Source organism: Choloepus didactylus, chromosome 18, assembly GCF_015220235.1.
Source record: "Choloepus didactylus isolate mChoDid1 chromosome 18, mChoDid1.pri, whole genome shotgun sequence".
In the NCBI taxonomy this organism is placed as follows: domain Eukaryota; kingdom Metazoa; phylum Chordata; class Mammalia; order Pilosa; family Megalonychidae; genus Choloepus; species Choloepus didactylus.
In genome coordinates, this window is record NC_051324.1 from 24,445,116 (window position 1) to 24,467,016 (window position 21,901).

Genomic DNA, 21,901 nt, shown 5'->3' on the forward strand with positions numbered 1-21,901 from the left:
CCTACCTTTACAGCTATGACTCCTGCCGCTCCTCCCAACAAGTCTTATATTCCAGCCACCATTCACTAAGAGCCTTGACCCTTGCTGGCCCCCTGCCTGGAGTGCTCTGTCCTCCATTTTTCCCCCCATGTGATAATTCTTCTTCTTATTAAAACAATAAAAATGATTATTAATGAATGCTTGTTATATGCCAAGTATTACATTAAATATTATACACGTATTATCTCATTTAATCCTCAGGAACATGAAGTAACTTGCCCAAGTTAAAACAGCTAGAAAATGGTGGATCCAGGATTTTGACCTCAGGTCCGATGCCAGAGCTCATGATCTAACAGTATTCATGAGCTCTTCCTCACAATTAGTTGCTTTTCCTTCTGTGTCTCAGTGGCAGTTTTTAAAGTTCAATATATAGAAATGGTATTATTATAGAGGTTAAACTCACAGACTCTGAAGCCAGACTCTCTGGGTTTGAGTCCTGGAGCTGTGGTGTGCCAGCTGTGTGACCTTGTACCTCAGTTTCTTCATCTTTGAAATGGGAATGATAATAGTATCTATGTCACAGGATTGTTGGGAAGACTGAGAACGAGTCAACAGATGTAAAGGGCTTAGCAGTGCCTGGTATGTAGCTCTGACCCTGAGCAGATGCATCTTTCCTTTGTTGTGCCTACGTTCTGTCTTCCTCACTAGATTGTGACCTCTTTGAGACAGGAGACATTTCACTCATTCATCATCCAAACCTCCTGCACCCAGCACAGCTCCATAAATGTCTGTCCTATTGAATTTGTAAATCTGCGGGTGTTTGTGCCAGACAATGGGACATTCACAAGTTCATGATCTATGCTGGGCTTCAATTACCTATGAATCCTTTAAAGAGAATGGTTTGTTGCTGAAGTCAGGGTGGCCATCCAACAGTTTCTGCCGTTTAAAAAATCCAAGTCACTGTCGCTCTGCTTCTGTGAACAGAAAGCCTTTTTACCTTCAAGCTTTTCCCAAGTTTCCTCACGTGAGAGGCCAAGGGTTTCCTTAGGGGGAGGGAAGGGACAACTATCACAAGGTTCAGGACTTCCTTGGGCACAGCTGGAGGTATTTAGAACACAAAGCTGGCCCAGCCCTCTGTTTCCCCTCCAGTGAATAATGACCAGGTCAGGAGCTTTGGGTTTCCAGTCTAACAACTGGCCCAATGTACCTGGTAAGGAATGAGGCCCCAGACCTGAAAGAAGCCTCAAATGCTCCACGGGAGGCCTGAGGATTCCTGGGAGCATGCTGACTCAAGTTACATCATTTTTCCACTGTTCTCATGCTTGTTTATTTATGTTCCAAGCCTGCTTCATTTGGTGGGGTTTCAGGAGTGAGGGGGCAGGAGAAGGATTTAAAGGAGAGTGAAAATGGTAGAAAAGGAAATATTTGATTAGAGGTTAACACGCCCCCTGGGGCTTCTTTGATTTGGGTTATTATTAAAGTGCATAATGTAATGATGAAGCACTCCCTGGGGGCAGTAGTCTCTGTACAGAGTTGGAGCTTTGTTTCTGATGAGTTGCAGCTGCTGTGAGTAATGGAGACTAGATGAAATGGGGCATGGAGGACAAGTGTTCACAGGACCAGAGTGACTGTGCTCACTGCTGAGACAGATTACCAAACTCATCTTCACCACCTAAACCTATGCTTTCTCCTGTCCTGTATCTCGGCAAATGCCTCCAAGATGCTTAGGCTGTATCTTGGAAGTCAGCCTACAATCCTTCATCTTTGTCACCAGATCCTGTCCACTTTCCCTCCTAAAGTTCTTTTGAATCCACTTTCTTCTTTTATCTCTACTGGCCCTGCCCTAGACCAGGGCCTCATCATGTCTCCTTGAATTTTATCTTCCTTACAGGTCCCTCTGCCCCAAATCTTATGCCTTCCATTCCATTCTTCATGTTTCTATCAGAGGGATTTTATTAAAGTAACTTGAAATCCATCAGAGGCTCTCCATGGCTTTTTGGATCAAGTATGGTCCTGGAGCTTGGCTTTGTGAAAGGGTTCTGGCCCTGCTTCTCTGGCTTGTGGGGTGTCAGGCCGCCTCCACACCTGTGACCCCCTTATCACTGATGATCCTGATCTGTGCACAGTGCCCAGGCAGGCTTCTTCTGCCCAGAATCCCTCTCCTCCCCACAGTTTCTCTCTTTCCCTCTTCTTCCTCCTCAGGGTGAATGAGGTTTCCCTCACCTGTGCCCCCATACCTCTACTGTAGCACTCATCACAAATTGCATTGAGCCTCTAACTGGAAGAATGAGCTTCATTCCCAGCACCTAGTGCTAGGTCTGGCATACAGCAATTGCTCAACAAATATTCGATAAACTAGTCATATTAGGGTTCAAACAGAGTTCAGCAAAAAAGGGGCTGTGAAATAACCTGCCTCTGAAAGAAAAAAATAAAAGTTATACAATCATGTTGTTAGATGGGTAGAATTTCACAACTGATAGAAGGATTGTGAGGCTTTGTGTTTGCTCAAGCTAAGGTAACTAAAGCCTACTTTAAAGACAGTTTAAAAGACCTCTTCTCTAGACCTGATAAAACATTGTATTTTCCAGCTTTGATGGAACATTGAGTTCAGGGATTATACTCACCAAACAAGAGTTTCCAGAATTGTCCCTCCTGCTGCTTAAAAAAAAAAAAACAAAAAAAAACGTCATTTCAAGACCACAAACATATAACTTGCCCAGAAGAGATGTGAGAGGTTGGCAGATGGACTACGAAATCAAATCTGCCTAAGGAGGACTGAGACAAGCACACACAACTATTTACTAGTGACACCAAAGAACTATATGTATTAACACAAAAGAGGCCTACTACATAGCAGATTTCTGCTCAACATAAAGGAGACACCTTCTTACAACAAAGCAACTCAGAAAATGTCAAGGACTGCCTTGTGTGGTAGCGAGCCTTCTGGCACTCATGTTCCTTTCCCTTTCAGCCACATGCAAGGACGCTGGGCTCAAGCCCCTGGCAGGGCGACTCGGGCGGAAAGGGCGGAAAAGAGACTGGGCCCAGGCGTCCTTTGACTCTTCGAAGGTAGAAGATTCTTTCGAACCTTTCGATCTTCTCGAATCTTTTGATTCGTTGGAACCTTTTGATTCTTGTTTCTAAGCGTTACAGCACAGCTGGGAAAAGCTGCAGCAAAAATGGGAAGGGAGCTAGTAAGAGTATTCGGAGAAAAGGGGCTGAGAATTCAAAGAGAGAAGCCATAAAGAAGAGACTGAGAGAGTAGAGGAGATGTGGAGCTAACGAGAAGGGGAAACAGCGAGGAAGAGAAAGCGAGTGAGAGGAACCTCAGCGAAAGAAGAAAGTGACCAAACACGTCCGGGACTGAAGAAAAAACGCACGCCCAGAGGGAATCGGCTGCTTTAAGGACGGCCCGGCCCCTGCCGTGACGCCAAAGCAGGCCGGTCCGCGATTGGCTGTGGTAGGAGGGCGGGGTGGGGTTGCTAGGCGCGGAGGGGATCCGGCTGGCCCTGGCCGCCCCCAACGCGGAGCCGCGGGAGCGGAGCCGGGGTTAGTGGAGCTGCTGGAAGATGGCGAGCGGCCGGAACGCGCGGCCGCCTTGGCGGCCCGGGCGCCTCCCGCTGCTGCTGTGCCTGCTGCTGCTGAGAAGCCCGGCCCGGGCGGCGCACATCAAGAAGGCGGAGGCGACGACGACGACGAGCGCGGGCGCCCAGGCAGCCGAGGGCCAATTCGACCGCTACTACCACGAAGAGGATCTGGGCTCGGCGCTGAGGGAGGCGGCGGCCGCGGGGCTCCCGGGCCTGACCCGCCTTTTCAGCATCGGCCGTTCGGTGGAGGGCCGGCCGCTGTGGGTGCTGCGTCTCACGGCAGGCCTGGGGCCGCCGCCCCCTGATGGCGACACGGGGCCCGACGCGGCGGGACCGCTCCTGCCCGGCCGGCCGCAGGTGAAGCTGGTGGGCAACATGCACGGCGACGAGACCGTGTCGCGCCAGGTGCTGGTCTACCTGGCCCGCGAGCTGGCGGCCGGCTACCGCCGCGGGGACCCGCGCCTCGTCCGCCTGCTCAACACCACCGACGTGTACGTGCTGCCCAGTCTCAACCCCGACGGCTTCGAGCGCGCCCGCGAGGGCGACTGCGGCCTCGGCGACGACGGCCCGTCCGGAGCCAGTGGCCGCGACAACAGCCGCGGCCGCGACCTCAACCGCAGCTTCCCGGACCAGTTCTGTACCGGCGAGCCTCCGGCCCTGGACGACGTGCCGGAGGTGCGCGCCCTCATCGACTGGATCAGCAGGAACAAGTGAGTGTGTCCCCCTCCCCCCCGCACGTGAGCCCGCAGTGGCGGAGCCTGGGCCCGGCACCCGGCCGGCGTTCAAACAGGGTCAGCTGGCCTGAGTGGGGAGGTAGCAGGGATGGAGGGAGACACCCGGTAATTGGGACAGGGCCCAGGCCGCTTAGCCTCTTGTCCCGCTAATTGGCAGAAAAGCTCTGCCTAGAGACTGCCATTTGTTCAAGCTAGTTCCTGGCATTCTGGTCTCTATTCTCACAGGGCCATAGAATCCAGGCGATGGAAGCGACTTTAAGGACCACCTAGGTCAGCTCACTCATTTTATAAACTGTCAGTACTTAATTATCTTATAGATACTGTGCCAAGTTACCCTTTCCATGTACTGCATTATCTGACTTTATCTTGGCCACAATTTGATGAGTAAGACGCCATTCATATCCGAATATTTGCAGATGGGGAAATTGAGGATCAGATTGGTTAACCAATTTATATAGAGCCTAAGAAGTGTAGCTGGGACTTGGGCTCAGGCAGTCTGATTCCCAGCCTTAATAGCCAAGGAGGGAGGCAGTAGGCCAGAAATGGTAAATGACACCCCCAGGTTCTTTCTCTTGGTTATTTGACAGAAACTGTTCTCCCACCTTTATCTGTGACTTAGCTAAGGAGTATATGGACGTGGCTGGAGAACTCCCGCAGATCTAGAATCTACATCTGCTTCATTTTAGACTCTCCAAAGGGTTTCTGATGTTGTTTGTGCACCTGATTAGTGGAGCAGGGCTGAGTGACTAACTGTCACACTTAATACACACCTTAAATGTTATTAAGCACTGTAGGATATACACAATTAAAGATTAGACACAGACAGACCTTAAGAAATTGGCGCATAACAAGAGAATATTATAAATGTCTATGAGGTGTGTTTATGTACCCAGTTATTGAACTTTACAGGAATTGTTACCACTGGCAAAATGCGTGTGGGCTGCAATAATATGGACCGCCTCGTGGAAGAGGTTAGAATTTAAACTGAGTCTTGAGAGATGGGTAGGGTTTTTCAGCAAAAAGGAGAAGGAAAGGTATAAAGGATGAGGGGGACTTATCCCAGATGGAATAGTGTCTGAGGTGAGCATGCACCTCTTCCCTTTTTCAAGCTTTGGCATATCTGGATTTGTGTCTCTTCTTAAGGCTTGTGAAGCAATAGCTAATCTTTCCATCTTGATTTGGTGATGATTTCTGAGTGACAGGTAAGATAAAGGTAATCATGAACAAAGTAATTTCTCCATTGGACTTGGGATAATTTCTTCTCCGAGATTTCAGTCATATGTAGCAAATCAAGAAAATTTGTAGGCATTATGAGAGTTCCAGATTCTTTTTTTTTAAATCTTCATTTTATTGAGATATATTCACATACCACGCAGTCATACAAAACAAATCGTACATTTGATTGTTCACAGTACCATTACATAGTTGTACATTCATCATCTAAATCAATCCCTGACACCTTCATTAGCACACACACAAAAATAATAAGAATAATAATTAAAGTGAAAAAGAGCAATTGAAGTAAAAAAGAACACTGGGTACCTTTGTCTGTTTGTTTGTTTGTTTCCTTCCCCTATTTTTCTATTCATCCATCCATAAACTAGACAAAGTGGAGTGTGGTCCTTATGGCTTTCCCAATCCCATTGTCACCCCTCATAAGCTACATTTTTATACAATTGTCTTCGAGATTCATGGGTTCTGGGTTGTAGTTTGATAGTTTCAGGTATCCACCACCAGCTACCCCAATTCTTTAGAACCTAAAAAGGGTTGTCTAAATTGTGTGTAAGAGTGCCCACCAGAGTGACCTCTCGGCTCCTTTTGGAATCTCTCTGCTACTGAAGCTTATTTCATTTCCTTTCACATCCCCCTTTTGGTCAAGAAGATGTTCTCCGTCCCATGATGCCAGGTCTACATTCCTCCCCGGGAGTCATATTCCACGTTGCCAGGGAGATTCACTCCCCTGGGTGTCTGATCCCACGTAGGGGGGAGGGCAGTGATTTCACCTTTCAAGTTGGCTTAGCTAGAGAGAGAGGGCCACATCTGAGCAACAAAGAGGCATTCGGGAGGAGGCTCTTAGGCACAATTATAGGGAGGCCTAGCCTCTCCTTTGCAGCAACCATCTTCCCAAGGGTAAAACCTACAGTAGAGGGCTCAACCCATCAAACCACCAGTTCCCTATGTCTGTGGTCATGTTAGCAACCATTGAGGTGGGGTAGGCCAATACCCCTGCATTCTCCACAGGCTCCTCAAGGGGGCACTACATATTTTTTCCTTGGTTTTTTTTTTTTTTTTTTAACCTTTTTTTCCTTTTTAAATCAACTGTATGGAAAAAAAAAATTAAAAAAAAAAAAATGAAGAAAAACATACAATAAAAGAACATTTCAAAGAGACCATAACAAGGGAGTAAGAAAAAGACAACTAACCTAAGATAACTGCTTTACTTCCAACCTGTTCCTACTTTACCCCAAGAAAGTTACATAATACAGCAACATTTCTGTGAACTTGCTCCTACTATATCCATCAGAAATTAACAGACCATAGTCATTCCTGGGCATCCCGAGAACATTAAATAGCATATCTGTTCTTCTTGGATTACTGTTCCCCCTTCCTTAATTGCTCTCTATTGCTAGTTCCCCTACATTCTACATTATAAACCATTCGTTTTACATTTTTCAAAGTTCACATTAGTGGTAGCATATAATATTTCTCTTTCTGTGCCAGGCTTATTTCGCTCAGCATTATGTCTTCAAGGTTCATCCATTTTGCCATATGTTTCACGAGGTCGTTCCTTCTTACTCTGTGTAGTATTCCATAGTGTATATATACCACATTTTATTTATCCACTCATCTGTTGAAGGACATTTGGGTTGTTTCCATCTCTTGGCAGTTGTGAATAATGCTGCTATGAACATTGGCGTGCAGATATCTGTTCGTGTCACTGCTTTCCGATCTTCCGGGTATATACCAAGAAGTGCAATCGCTGGATCGAATGGTAACTCTATTTCTAGTTTTCTAAGGAACTGCCAGACTGACTTCCAGAGTGGCTGAACCATTATACAGTCCCACCAACAGTGAATAAGAGTTCCAATTTCTCCACATCCCCTCCAGCATTTGTAGTTTCCTGTTTGTTTAATGGCAGCCACTCTAATCGGTGTTAGATGGTATCTCATTGTGGTCTTAATTTGCATCTCTCTAATAGCTAGTGAAGCTGAACATTTTTTCATGTGTTTCTTGGCCATTTGTATTTCCTCTTCAGAGAACTGTCTTTTCATATCTTTTGCCCATTTTATAATTAGGCTGTCTGTACTATTGTCATTGAGTTGTAGGATTTCTTCATATATGCAAGGTATCAGTCTTTTGTCAGATACATGGTTTCCAAAAATTTTTTCCATTGAGTTGGCTGCCTCTACCTTTTTTGAGAAATTCCTTTGAGGTGCAGAAACTTCTAAGCTTGAGGAGTTCCCATTTATCTATTTTTTCTTTTGTTGCCTGTGCTTTGGGTGTAAAGTCTAGGAAGTGGCCGCCTAATACAAGGTCTTGAAGATGTTTTCCTACATTATCTTCTAGGAGTTCTGTGGTACTTTTATATTGAGATCTTTGGTCCATTTTGAGTTAATTTTTGTGTAGGGTGTGAGGTAGGGGTCCTCTTTCATTCTTTTGGATATGGATATCCAACTCTCCCAGCCCCGTTTGTTGAATAGACCATTATGACTCAGTTCAGTGACTTGGGGGGCTTATCAGAGATCAGTCGGCCATAGATCTGAGGGTCTATCTCTGAATTCTCAATTCGATTCCATTGATCTGTATGTCTATCTTTGTGCCAGTACCATGCTGTTTTGACAACTGTGGCTTTATAATAAGCTTCAAAGTCAGGGAGTGTAAGTCCTCCCACTTCGTTTTTCTTTTTTAGAGTGTCTTTAGCAATTCGAGGCATCTTCCCTTTCCAAATAAATTTGATAACTAGCTTTTCCAAGTCTGCAAAGTAGGTTGTTGGAATTTTGATTGGGATTGCATTGAATCTGTAGATGAGTTTGGGTAGAATTGACATCTTAATGACATTTAGCCTTCCTATCCATGAACATGGAATATTTTTCCATCTTTTAAGGTCCCCTTCTATTTCTTTTAGTAGAGTTATGTAGTTTTCTTTGTATAGGTCTTTTACATCTTTGGTTAAGTTTATTCCTAGGTACTTGATTTTTTTAGTTGCTATTGAAAATGGTATCTTTTTCTTGAGTGTCTCTTCAGTTTGTTCATTTCTAGCATATAGAAACATTACTGATTTATGTGCATTAACCTTGTATCCTGCTACTTTGCTAAATTTGTTTATTAGCTCTAGTAGCTGCATCGTCGATTTCTCAGGGTTTTCTAGATATAAGATCATATCATCTGCAAACAATGACAGTTTTACTTCTTCTTTTCCAATTTGGATGCCTTTTATTTCTTTGTCTTGCCGGATTGCCCTGGCTAGCACTTCCAGCACAATGTTGAATAACAGTGGTGACAGCGGGCATCCTTGTCTTGTTCCTGATCTTAGAGGGAAGGCTTTCAGTCTCTCACCATTGAGTACTATGCTGGCTGTGGGTTTTTCATATATGCTCTTTATCATGTTGAGGAAGTTTCCTTCAATTCCTACCTTTTGAAGTGTTTTTATCAAAAAGGGATGTTGGATTTTGTCAAATGCTTTTTCAGCATCTATTGAGATGATCATTTGATTTTTCCCTTTTGAATTTTTAATGTGTTGTAATACATTGATTGATTTTCTTATGTTGAACCATCCTTGCATGCCTGGAATGAACCCCACTTGGTCATGGTGTATGATTTTTTTAATGTGTCTTTGGATTCGATTTGCAAGTATTTTGTTGAGGATTTTTGCATCTATATTCATTAGGGAGATTGGCCGGTAGTTTTGCTTTTTTGTAGCATCTTTGCCTGGTTTTGGTATTAGATTGATGTTAGCTTCATAAAATGAGTTAGGTAGTGTTCCATTTTCTTCAATGTTTTGAAAGAGTTTGAGTAAGATAGGTGTCAGTTCTTTCTGGAAAGTTTGCTAGAATTCCCCTGTGAAGCCATCTGGCCCTGGGTATTTATTTGTGGGAAGATTTTTGATGACTGATTGCATCTCTGCTTGTGATAGGTTGATTGAGGTCTTCTATTTCTTCTCAGGTCAGTCTAGGTTGTTCATCTGTTTCCAGGAAATTGTCCATTTCCTCTCCATTATCCAGTTTGTTGCCATACAGTTGTTCATAGTATCCTCTTATAATTTTTTTAATTTCTTCAGGATCTGCAGTTATGTCACCTTTTTCATTCATTATTTTGTTTATATGGGTCTTCTCTCTTTTTGATTTTGTCAGTCTAGCTAGGGGTTTGTCAATCTTGTTGATCTTCTCAAAGAACCAACTTTTGGTGATATTTATCCTCTCTATTGTTTTTTTGTTCTCTATGTCATTTATTTCTGCTTTAATCCTTGTTATTTCTTTTCTTGTACTTGGTTTAGGATTGGTTTGCTGTTCATTTTCTAGCTTCTTCAGTTGATCCATTAGTTCTTTGATTTTGGCTCTTTCTTCCTTTTTAATATATGCGTTTAGTGCTATAAATTTCCCCCTCAGCACTGCTTTTGGTGCATCCCATAGGTTTTGATATGTTGTGTTCTCATTTTCATTCGTCTCTATATATTTAGCAATTTCTCTTGGTATTTCTTCATTAACCCACTGATTGTTTAGGAGTGTGTTGTTTAACCTCCAGGTATTTGTGAATTTTCTAAGTCTCTGATGGTTATTGACTTCTAATTGTATTCCATTGTGGTCAGAGAATGTGCTTTGAATAATTTCAATCTTTTTAAATTTACTGAGGCTTGTTTTATGTCCCAGCATATGATCTATTCTGGAGAAAGTTCCGTGAGCACTAGAAAAGTATGTGTATCATGGTGATTTGAGATGTAATGTTCTGTATATGTCTGTTAAATCTAATTCATTTATCAGGTTGTTTAGGTTTTCAATTTCCTTATTGGTCCTCTGTCTGGTTGATCTATCTATAGGAAAGAGTGATGTGTTGAAGTCTCCCACAATTATTGTGGAAACATCAATTGCTTCCTTTAGTTTTGCCAGTGTTTCTCTCATGTATTTTGTGGCACCTTGATTGGGTGCATAGACATTTATGATTGTTATTTCTTCTTGTTGAGTTGTCCCTTTTATTAGTATGTAGTGGCCTTCTTTGTCTCTGAAAACATCCCTGCATTTAAAGTCTATTTTATCTGAGATTAGTATTGCTACACCTGCTTTCTTTTGGCTGTAGCTTGCATGAAATATTTTTTTCCATCCTTTCACTTTGAATTTCTTTGTGTCCCTGTGTCTAAGATGAGTCTCTTGTATGCAACATATTGATGGTTCATTTTTTTGTATCCATTCTGTGAATCTATATCTTTTAATTGGGGAGTTTAATCCATTTACATTCAACGTTATAACCGTGAAGGCATTTCTTGAATCAGCCATCTTATCCTTTGGTTTATGTTTGTCATATATATTTTTCCCCTCTCTCTATTAATATCCTTTATTGTACCCATACCGAATCTCTTTAGTACTGAACCTTTCTCCAAGTCTCTCTGTCCTTTCTTTGTTTCTCTGTCTGTAGGGCTCCCTTTAGTATCTCCAGTAGGGCAGGTCTCTTGTTAGCAAATTCTCTCAGCATTTGTTTGTCTGTGAAAAATTTAAGCTCTCCCTCAAATTTGAAGGAGAGCTTTGCTGGATAAAGTGTTCTTGGCTGGAAATTTTTCTCACTCAGAATTTTAAATATATCGTGCCACTGCCTTCTCGCCTCCATGGTGGCTGCTGAGTAGTCACTACTTAGTCTTATGCTGATTCCTTTGTATGTGGTGAATTGCTTTTCTCTTGCTGCTTTCAGAACTTGCTCCTTCTCTTCTGTGTTTGACAGTGTGATCAGAATATGTCTCGGAGTGGGTTTATTTGGATTTATTCTATTTGGAGTTCGCTGAGCATTTATGATTTGTGTATTTATGTTGTTTAGAAGATTTGGTAAGTTGTCCCCAACAATTTCTTTGAATACTCTTCCTAGACCTTTACCCTTTTCTTCCCCTTCTGGAACACCAATGAGTCTTATATTAGGACGTTTTATATTATCTATCATATCCCTGAGGTCCGTTTCGATTTTTTCAATTTTTTTCCCCATTCTTTCTTTTATGCTTTCATTTTCCATTCTGTCATCTTCCAGGTCACTGATTCGTTGTTCAACTTCCTCTAGTCTTGTACTATGAGTGTCGAGAATCTTTTTAATTTGGTCAACAGTTTCTTTAATTTCCATAAGATCATCTGTTTTTTTATTTAGTCTTGCAATGTCTTCTTTATGCTCTTCTAGGGTCTTCTTGATATCCTTTGTATCCGTATTATGGTCTCATTGTTCATCTTTAGTTCTTTGAGTAGCTGCTCTAGGTGCTGTGTCTCTTCTGATCTTTTGATTTGCGTGCTTGGGCTTGGGTTATCCATATCGTCTGGTTTTTTCATATGCTTTAGAATTTTCTGTTGTTTTTGGCCTCTTTGCATGTGCTGAACCTGATAGGGTTCTTTTAGGATGTGTAGACCAATTGAAGTCCTTATCTCCAATTAATCAGATCTACAGCTTCGTGGAGTACACTTTCTCTAATTAACCAGCAGGTGGCGTCCACGAGCCACCTGTTCTCCACAAGCCAGTTCTCCCCTGCTTAGCCTTTTTGGTGAGTGGGGGAGTGAGTCTTGTGGGGTCCAATTGGTGTACCAAGCTTGCGTGTGTAGTTGGTGTTGCCCGCCCTGTATATGGGGCGTGTTTCTGGGTAGTCTGGGAGGGGGGGTGGCTCTAACAATCAAATCTCCCTGGTGATCCTGGAGTTTTAAAGCTGCTGCAATAGTCTAATCCTTCAGTTCAGTCCTGCCACAGTTTGTCTCTGCCACTGACCCACAAGTCCTTGGTATTGGCGTATGGCTCCTGAGACTTGCAAGTGGGTCCCCCTTCCAGGCCGTGCATCCCCTGGTCCTCTGCTGAGGGATGACTGTGCTATGTCACAGGTGAGTGCCATCCCCCCAGGGCGGTTCTGGGCTCCTGGGCTGTGTAGGGAGGCTCCCAGTCTGCTGAAATGATGGCTGAATGGGGCTTTGTTAATTCACACTGCTCCACCTTCCCAACTCTGGGATAATCAGCTGAGGTTGCAGGGAAGGCTAATGTCCACGCCCAGTTTTGTGGAGTGTGCCTGTTATTTGAAGCAGTTCCATCACGCTGGGTTGTGTGGGGCAGCTCTGGGCTATGGGGCTGGCGATGGCCAGGAGTGTTTCCTGTCCACCAGGATGATGGCTGTGAGCGGACACCCCCCTTTTCTTGGGAAGTTGTGGTGTTTAGTGAAATTTCTCAGCCACTGGATTATTGCCTTTTGTCTCAGAGCTCTGTTAGTTGTGCTCTTGTCTTGACCTGCCCAAATTGCAAGTCTTTGAAGCTTTCTGTGTTGGGCTTCTTAGAGTAATTGTTTTAGAAAAAGAAAAAAGGATTAAAAAAAAAAAAAAAAAAAGGGCCCTCCTCACAGATCTAATGGGTTATCGAAATGCTAAGAGACAAAGCAATTAGGGCCATTAAGGAAAGTTCCACAGGGCAGATAGATCAGCTTTTCTTCTTGATTTGCATATGAGCCTGAGGGCCTGAGGTCTGCCCTTCCCCTTTCTATGTTCACCAGAACTCCAAAAATCCTCCGCTTTGATTTTGGAGTTTTTCGTGCTGTTTTTTTCTATGTCTGTCTCCTCTCTGCTGGGCTGGCTGCTCTCAGATTCTCTGGTGTCTAGTCTCAGTCTATCAATGGTTGGAGTTTGGATCAGTAGAATGAGTTTCCGATAAGGGCTGCCACTGCAGTTCTCCCTTCTCCTTCCCGGAGCTGATGGCCCCTCCTCCCACGGGACTGAGCCTGGCAGGGAGGGTCGCGGGTCCCCTGGCCGCAAAAACTTACAGATTTCACTGATCTCAGCAGTTCCACATTTTCATGTGTGTTGTATGAAGTATGCCCAAAGTCAGATTGCTCTGTGGTGTCCAGTCCACGCAGTTCCTGGCTTTCTACCTACTTTCCTGGAGGAGTAACTAAAAGATACAGCTCACCAGTCCACCATCTTGCCCCGCCTCCCCTCCAGATTCTTTTTATCTTCCACCTTTCACTTTATTCCCCTTTTTAAGATCCCTTATAGATATTTAATTCCACATAGGCTTTCTGGGAAGTTTTTTTTTTTCTTTCAAAGATTTACCATGTGATGACCGCTCACTATCTACATAAGAAATATGACTTTGGTGTATGCATTTTATTAAGTCAGAAGCTGTGGTGGCCAGTTTTCTGAGATGATAGATCAGATGCATGGTTTGCATCACTTAAATGACATGTTTAAAATGTCCTGTCACGTCCCTTGCAGGGATGTATATTCTGTGACTGGATTTTTCTTTTCTGTATTAGTTCTGCTGTGACCATAAGTGAAAATGAGCCTTCTCTTAGTGCAAGTCACCTTGAGGCTATAGTGGAAGCTTTAAACTATAAATCTGGAACTAAAAAATTTGCTCTCTGGTTAACTCTTTCTTATCACCAGTATTTATTGATTGCAAATTATGGTCTGGGCTGGTTAGTTCAAGGATAGGAACTTGTGAGGATTTTAAAAGCTCGTGTGTGTCAGTTTTACATAGCGTGTTGTTCTGTGGATATGGACTACCCTAATCATACCCAACCATTTTTCAAACATGTAACTTCAGTCAAAAGGGAAAGTAAGTAACTGTATAGGAGAAAAAGTACATCTATTCTTCCTGTCTTAAAAAATTTAACTCAAAATGCATATTCTTTAATGATTTGTCAATAATAAAGGACATTGATATGTGAATAAAATTAGAAAACACAAGTGTACGCACAATTTTAGATTGATGCCCAAATGTAGAATCAACTTTACGGATAGAATATTTTAAAAAAAAACACAACCAACCAAACATTAGGTTAGTCTATGTGGGAAAATTACCTTTTTCAGTGTATTTTGTGAAGTAAATCATTTGAGTAATTTCTTGATATCCTATTCACCCAGCTAAATTAGAAATAGATTTTTGTTATTTTGAATATGTAAAATTTTAAGACCTCCTGCCTTGGAGAGTGAAGTTTATTTTATTTGTTTCACTTTGTGCTTCATCCAGTGGATGTTTGGTACTATTGATAATTGAGACAAATATTTAGGAAAATACACCAGAGTTTTGCTCCATCATTAAAAAAAAATTTTTTATAGCTTACTTGTCCCCCATATTTTTGGCACACTAGACTTTAAGTCTATCTGCTTAGACTTTAATAGAATAATAGCATATAAATTATATTTTGGTATGTTTGTAAAATGCATTATAATATTGTTTGGGGCAAGTGCAGATTTGTGATTTTTCTTTTGGTGGGGGGAGCTTGTGTGTATGTCTACAATTTCCTGAATCTTTGATATCTGATTTGACAGATAAAAAATTCTCTTAATTTTTTAAACTTATTTATAGGTGTATCTGGAGGGTATGATTGAGTTAACTTAGAGATTGACTTTTTTGTTTTTACAATCTTTTTTATAATATTGACAATATATTTAGCAGCAACTTCAAATCTTATGCAATGGACAATATATGATACTGAAATGAAGTACGAGGAATACTTGAGAGAACTGATTTGAATGGAAAACATAAAATAGCTTTCAAATAAAATTGTGGTTGATACGCAAAGTTGGTTTGACAAAGTCTAAAAGCAATAATTTTATAACCATTATAATTGGTATCTTTTTTTTTTTTTTAATCCTCTGTACAAGAGTGGCTTTGGTACTTTTATTATGTTGTTATAGTAAGGCAAATCTAACAATTGAATTTTATCACTCAGGTAGATTACAGGTGTCACTTCATTGTTCTAAAAGTATTTGGTTAGGTCATTTTAACAATGTGTCTGAGAAGTGTTGTAGGAAATGTCAAATAAAGTGTAAAACTTAGTATTTTGTAGAGCACCTGGGATTTTTTTGTTTGTTTAACTTTTGAAGTACTATTTAGCAAGCAGTTGTAAAGCAAATTTCAAAGAATGTTATGGGTTACAGTTCAACCATTTCAATTATTTCCTTCTAGTTTTCTAATACCCTAGAGACTAAAGAAAATTATGTTTTTATTAGGATTCAGTATTTGTAATCCTTTGTTAGATCCTGTCTTGTCTGTTGTTACTTCTCCCTCTTACTTGATCACTTTTGCAGTCTTCAGGGATATCTGGGTGGTGACCTCCCTAACTTGTTCATATTGAAAAGGGGTGTCGACATTATAGCACTTTGGATTTTAAAGTTTTAATAAAAACATATAAAGTAACATGCTTTACTTATTTATTCCTCTGGAATATGAAGACCAAAAGGGCTCTTTTTGTTGTTGGTCACTAATGTATCTTTCAGTGAGTGCCTAGAACAATGTTTGGCAGATAGTTGACACTCAAGAAATATTTGCTGCTGAATAATTCCCTGAACTGGACTTGTGACTTTCCCAAAGTAAGTAAAAAAATAAAGTACTTAAATTATTTTCAGGCACACAAACCAAACTATATCTTAGGTACTTGGGAGTGGGGGTGGAGGTGTGTTTAGAATGATAGATTGTGTACCTGGTTTTTATTTCTCTATCATTATATCACCCAAGGCCTGGCTGTGGAATTGGAGAGTAGAATGATAGTTTGTGAGACATTGATTCCCTAAACAGGATGCTAGATATCTCCAAAGGAATGAACGTTTGTTCATTTGGTGCTATAAACAGTCATGCTAGAAGATGCTTCACATGTGTTATCTTAATTCTCATAACAACCCTGAGAAGCAGATAGCATTAATTCTCATTTTACAAATGAGGAAAAACTGGCATTCAGAGAAATTGGAAGCAGTAATTTCTGGTCATATTACTGGTGAGCAGCAGATTTAGGGAAGCAAATGTTCTTACCCGGGTTTGTCAGGGTAAGCCTGTGTTATTGCTGCTCCACCAAATGTTATTTTCCTGTGGTGTCTGGAAGGATGCTAGTTAGGTTAGTTTTTCTCTAGTCTCTTTTCATAGTCTATTCTAGTGTTTAATTACTACCATTATTAGCCATCTTTTGTCTTTTGATTAACATTCTGAGTTATAAGTAATTTTCATTGTTTGATCTCCTCTAGGATGGTACTAATCATACTTAACCTTTCAAATTAGACATGATAGGTTTAATTTTTTTTCAGAAATAGAGAAATGTTATGTATCAGTCTTCCTTAGAACTTATATAGGCCAATTAGTTTCAACTGCAGAAAGACAGAAGCAAAAAATCCAATTTGGAGTGCAAAGAGAGAAGTGTTTAATGTCTATCATAGTAATGATTTGAACTGTTACATAACAGAAAGATGTATAACTAGGACTAAAGCATTTTTTTACTTTTAGTTTTCACCATAAAACAAGTTTTCCAGTATTTCAGTATCTATAAAATTGTACATTGGTTCACCTAAAGGTAGAAACGTTAAAAAAAATTATTTTGTGGCACCAACTTGTCTCCTTGTCAACTTATCTTTAGTGGACTAATCAGAAACCTTGAACCTAGAGAACTGCTTCTTCAGTGATGCAATAGAAGACTAGTCTTTGGTGTGCTCTATTGTTTTTCTATGTAAGTAGCTCAGTGTATCAGTTTGCTTTTTTAAGTCTTTTTCTTTTCGTAAATATTATCAACCGTGGCTTCTGTCTTGAAAATATGCATTTAATATATTGTGAAACTAGAGTGAGGCAAAACAACCTTGTTTTAAATTAGATTCCCTATCTTAAAAATTCTCTTTGGGCAGTAAATGTGAAAAGCATAAAAATTATTAACCTAAGTCATATATTCAAGAAATATTTATTTACACCCGCCATATAATCTGTTCCGGTTTGCTAATGCTGCTGGAATGCAAAACACCGGAAATGGATTGGCTTTTATAAAAGGGGTTTATTTGGTTACACAGTTACAGTCTTAAGGCCATGAAGTGTCCAAGGTAAGGCATCAGCAATAGGGTACCTTCACTGGAGAAAGGCCTTTGGCATCGTAAAACCTCTGTTAGTTGGGAAGGCACGTGGCTGGTGTCTGCTTGCTCCCAGATTGCGTTTCAGAATAACGTTCTCCAAAATGTTGCTCTTGGGGCGTTTTGTCCTCTCTTAGCTGCAGCTCCTCTTCAAAATGTCACTCTCGGTTACTCTCAGGTCCTTCTGTCTGTGAACTCGTTTATGCTACTCCAGTGATCCAGTTAACACCCACCCTTAATGGGCGGGTAAACACCTCCATGGAAATTATCCAATCAAACGTTTCACTCACAATTGATTGAGTCACATCTCCATGGAAACCCTCAATCAAAGAATTCCAGTCTAATCAACACTAATATAACTGCCTACACAAGATTGCATCAAAGAACAGGGAGTTTTGGGGGACATAATACATCCAAACTGGCACATAGTCTATGCAATTGACACATTATGAAATATAAGTATTAGGCTGAACTAGTGAAAATGTAATTTTTGTGGGTCAAATATTGGCAAGTTCATGTCGTTCATCCTAATACATGAATTTGGAAAATTTTCTGAATATGACATCTCCTGAAACAGTAATTTATGATGTGTTATTCAGCTTTTTCAGTGATGGGAAAATTCCTTAAAGTTACTTGAGATTAACTTGAATTGTAAAAACTGTTTGAAATTTGTTGAATTAATAATGCTTTCTTCCATTTTCTTTTTGCTGTTGTTGGTCTGCTTTTAACAGTTGACAGAATTGTCTTTTAGGTCTCAAGAGAGAAAGATGGTGTGAAATTTTTAAATACATGTTGTTTTCTGTGCTTTTGTAAAGTGATATGTGATTTGGTTGTGTTTTCAAAGGTTTGTGCTTTCTGGAAATCTGCATGGTGGCTCCGTGGTAGCAAGCTATCCCTTTGATGATTCTCCAGAACATAAGGCCACTGGAATCTATAGCAAAACGTCAGATGATGAAGTCTTTAAGTACTTGGCAAAAGCCTATGCTTCACACCATCCCATAATGAAAACTGGTGCGCCTCATTGTCCAGGAGATGAAGATGAAACTTTCAAAGATGGAATCACCAATGGTGCTCATTGGTATGATGTGGAAGGTATGTGCAGTATTGGATTTGTTACATGTTTCCCCTTTAGCTTTTTCATTTAGCTTTCTTAATTATTCTTTGAGTGGTAAAGAGGAAACATGGAATTCTAATTTTTTGAAATCTTAGTTCTTTTTATTTTAAAATGTCAAATCTATAGTAATATTGAAAGAAGATTACCAAATACCCTCATGTATCTTTCGTTTAGATTCTCTATTTTACCCCACATGGTCCTTCCCCCTCTCTTCCTCCCCTTTTTCCCCCTCTACACACACACAGTCTTTTGCCAAACCAAAAGTAGGCTGCAGATATCATGACACTTCACTTGTGAGTACCTCAGCATGCATTTCCCAAGTACAGGGACAGTCTCCTGTACAACTACCTACCATTACCCTAACAGAGAAATCAATGGTTATTCAATACTATCATCCCACAGCTGTCCATAACTCACATTTCCCCTATTATCCCAAAAATATCCGTTGTAGCTCCTTTTCCTTTTGATCTAGGATCTAAGTAAAGTTCAAGAATTGCATTTGGCTCTTGTATCTTGTTCCCCAGTCTAGAACAGTCCTATCAACTCCCTCTTTTCTTAATGATGTGAATCCTTTGAAGAATCCAGGCGATTTATCTTACAGAACATCCCATGTTCTGGATTTGTTATTTTCCTCAAAATATGATTTAGGTCAAAATTTCCAGCAAGAACATTATATAGATCATATCACATCAAATCATATCCGGAGGACATAATATCAGACTGCAAGTGGAGACATTGGACAACTTGGTTAATGTGTTGCCCACCAGATCTCTCCATTTTATGTAAAGGAACATATTCTTTTTGTTTTAATCTGTGGGGTGATCATGGAGTGTTGTTTTAAAGAGAGTTGTTAAAGTAAACTTGAATTGCTTACCTTTTCTTTTTAAATGTTATGAAAACAGCTATTGGGTTTTTTAAACCTTTGGTATCCTTTGAATAATAGCTTTCTTGTTTATGACAGACTTAAACTCGTTAATTAAGAGTAAGTGGAAGAAACAAGTCAACTCATGGAAATATCATCAGTGAAAGTTTTTTCTCAGAATCTGCCCATGGTGAAATGCCCTAGGCCTTTATTTCCTTTTTATTAGCAGTTAATCCATCATAAATGAGTGCCTTATGACATTTCTCTTAAGGTGCCCTTATGTAAACCTTTGAAGTACCCTGACTTTTTATGTCTAATTGGTGCTAAGTTTGAGGACTTGATATTTTCTAGAGTTTTCTGATTCCTCCCTATAATATTAAGCCATGTTTCTTGTATATAACAAATACCCACAAAGTGATTTGAAATGTTTATGTTAAATTTTCCCCCCATAAGTAAAAGTTGAAAGTAATTTAAATTTATTTTTAAATAGGGGCATACTTCAGCATTTAATCTCATTTCAATCTTCAGTGAATGTATTTAACAAAAACTGACTTCATGAGCTGGTGGTTCTATGATATAGTCAAATTGCTTCATTAATTTGAGATGGTATTACTTAAACTAATGGGTTGAAAAATAATTCACTTTTCCTTTTTGGAGAAAGTTGTGAAAGGTTTAAAAGTAATCTCTAATTGACAATTCATTAAGGAAGTAAATCTATGCTATATTCTTTTAAAAAATGAATGTGCTGCCTTCACAAAAATTAGTGTACTTTAGTATTAAAAGCACAGATTACTTGATTAAACCAGTTATCACAGTTCTCTGATTCTTCAAACATCCAAAGAAGTTAAATTCTGCTGCTGCCACTATTATTGCTTTTATGAGCATCATATTTTCTCCTGTTCCAGCTGAATGGTCAGACATTTTTTATGTTATTTCTACAATAACTAGCTTATTCCTCTTCCTACCTCAGCAAATACCAGTTTCTCCTCAAAGAGGATGCTGTGATGGTTTCCGTGGTTTCAACAGACCAAATTCAATTTGTTTGTTTTATGCAGGACTGCAGTGAGTAAGATATTGTGAAACCTTGTGACTTGGCATGTATTCAAACCCGGATGTCCTGGAATAATTTTACTGATACTCTATGTGAAGTATTTTAGAATCCTAGCTCAGAGAAGTATCGACTTTTAGAGCAGAAAATGAATATTTTGATGTAGTTCAACCCTTTTGTTTATAGGAAATCAAGACCTGAGAAAGGAAGTAACTTGTGCAGGATTATTTATTCATTTAGCAAATATTTACTGAGTATCTTCCACATCCTGTAAACTCTTCTAGGTGATAGAAATACAGGGTGAGTGAAACAGAATGGTTTCTACTATGAAGGATCATACAGTGTATTAGTATTGTAGGAAGTGATGGTGATCTGGCCCCCAGAGCCTTCATCTTCATTGCTGGAATTGACTCTGCATATCTAGCTGCTTTTGTGGGTGGGCCTTGCTTCTCTCTACATGTCTCTCAAACCTGCAGGATCCTCTGGGGACTGACCATCCTAATAAGGTCTGTAAATAATTGTAGCCCTCCGCTAAAACCTCATTGCTGTGAGAACCAAAGCTGGACATGTTCACGGAGCAGTCCTTTTTTTTTAAAAAAATTTTTTTTACCCACACTCTGCTGATTTATGTGCCTTTCAACCTCCATTCTTTCTTTTTTCTTCTCAATTTTGAAGCCATTATAAAAATAAGCTGATGGTTTAGTATGTTTATTCCAAAGAAAATTTAATGAAATTGAACTGTAGTTTTAGATCAACTTCTAAGAATTGATCTCTTTCAACTAATAAAACTTGAAAAAGGGAAGATAACCTTTTCAGACTAGTTGTAAATGAAATTATATGATCAAATATCACAGTTTTGTGTAACTTGTAGAAGTTTTCTTGGGCAGAATATTGTTATATTTTATCTTCCTATAGTTAGAAGGATAATGGAAGGCTGTGTGGTGTTATAGTTAACAGCAGGACTTTGGATTCCCACCGTCTTGGGTTTGAATCCCATCTCTGCCATTGACTAGCTTTGTATATGTGTGTGATCTTGGACAATTAATTAGTTTCTCTAAGCTTGAACTCCCACATATATAAAATGAAAATAAATAATACCTACCTCATAGGATTATGAGGCCCAAAAGAGAGAATGAATGTAAAGCATTTAAGCCTAGCACCTGGCACTATGGCTGTTTAGCTCCACTAGAATTAAACCTCATCAGGACTGGGGGTTTTTTATTCACTTTTGTATTTGCAGTACATAGAACCATGCCTGGTGTAGAGTGGGTGTACAATAAATCTTTTTTGAATGAATTAATTTGTGGTTTCTGAAAAATGATCACCTACTTATATAGAATCTTGGATGGCCTTTAGACTAGATAATCTCACAAAAATTTATAAAAATATTCTTCTTAATTTCTCTCTTTCCTGAGAAAATAAGCTTGCCTTATTGGTAGTTGCTAGGTCAGTATTTTTCAAACTTTTTGTGTGTGTGAAGTATGATGTGAAAAACCTTTCAATTATTTACAAACATTTCATATGTATGTGTGTATATAGG

The 21,901-nt window shown here is 40.1% G+C and overlaps 1 protein-coding gene across 1 annotated transcript in view; it reads left to right on the forward strand.

Moving 5' to 3' along the window:
* The first annotated feature begins 3,480 nt into the window (after nucleotides 1–3,480).
* The window catches only part of CPD (carboxypeptidase D), a 126,477-nt gene continuing 108,056 nt past the window's right edge, over nucleotides 3,481–21,901 (forward strand). The window contains exons 1-2 of the mRNA XM_037810846.1: nucleotides 3,481–4,276; nucleotides 18,182–18,429. Of these exons, the coding sequence (XP_037666774.1) occupies nucleotides 3,549–4,276; nucleotides 18,182–18,429 (976 nt within the window). The 5' untranslated portion in view covers nucleotides 3,481–3,548. The remainder of the gene's footprint in view (nucleotides 4,277–18,181; nucleotides 18,430–21,901) is intronic.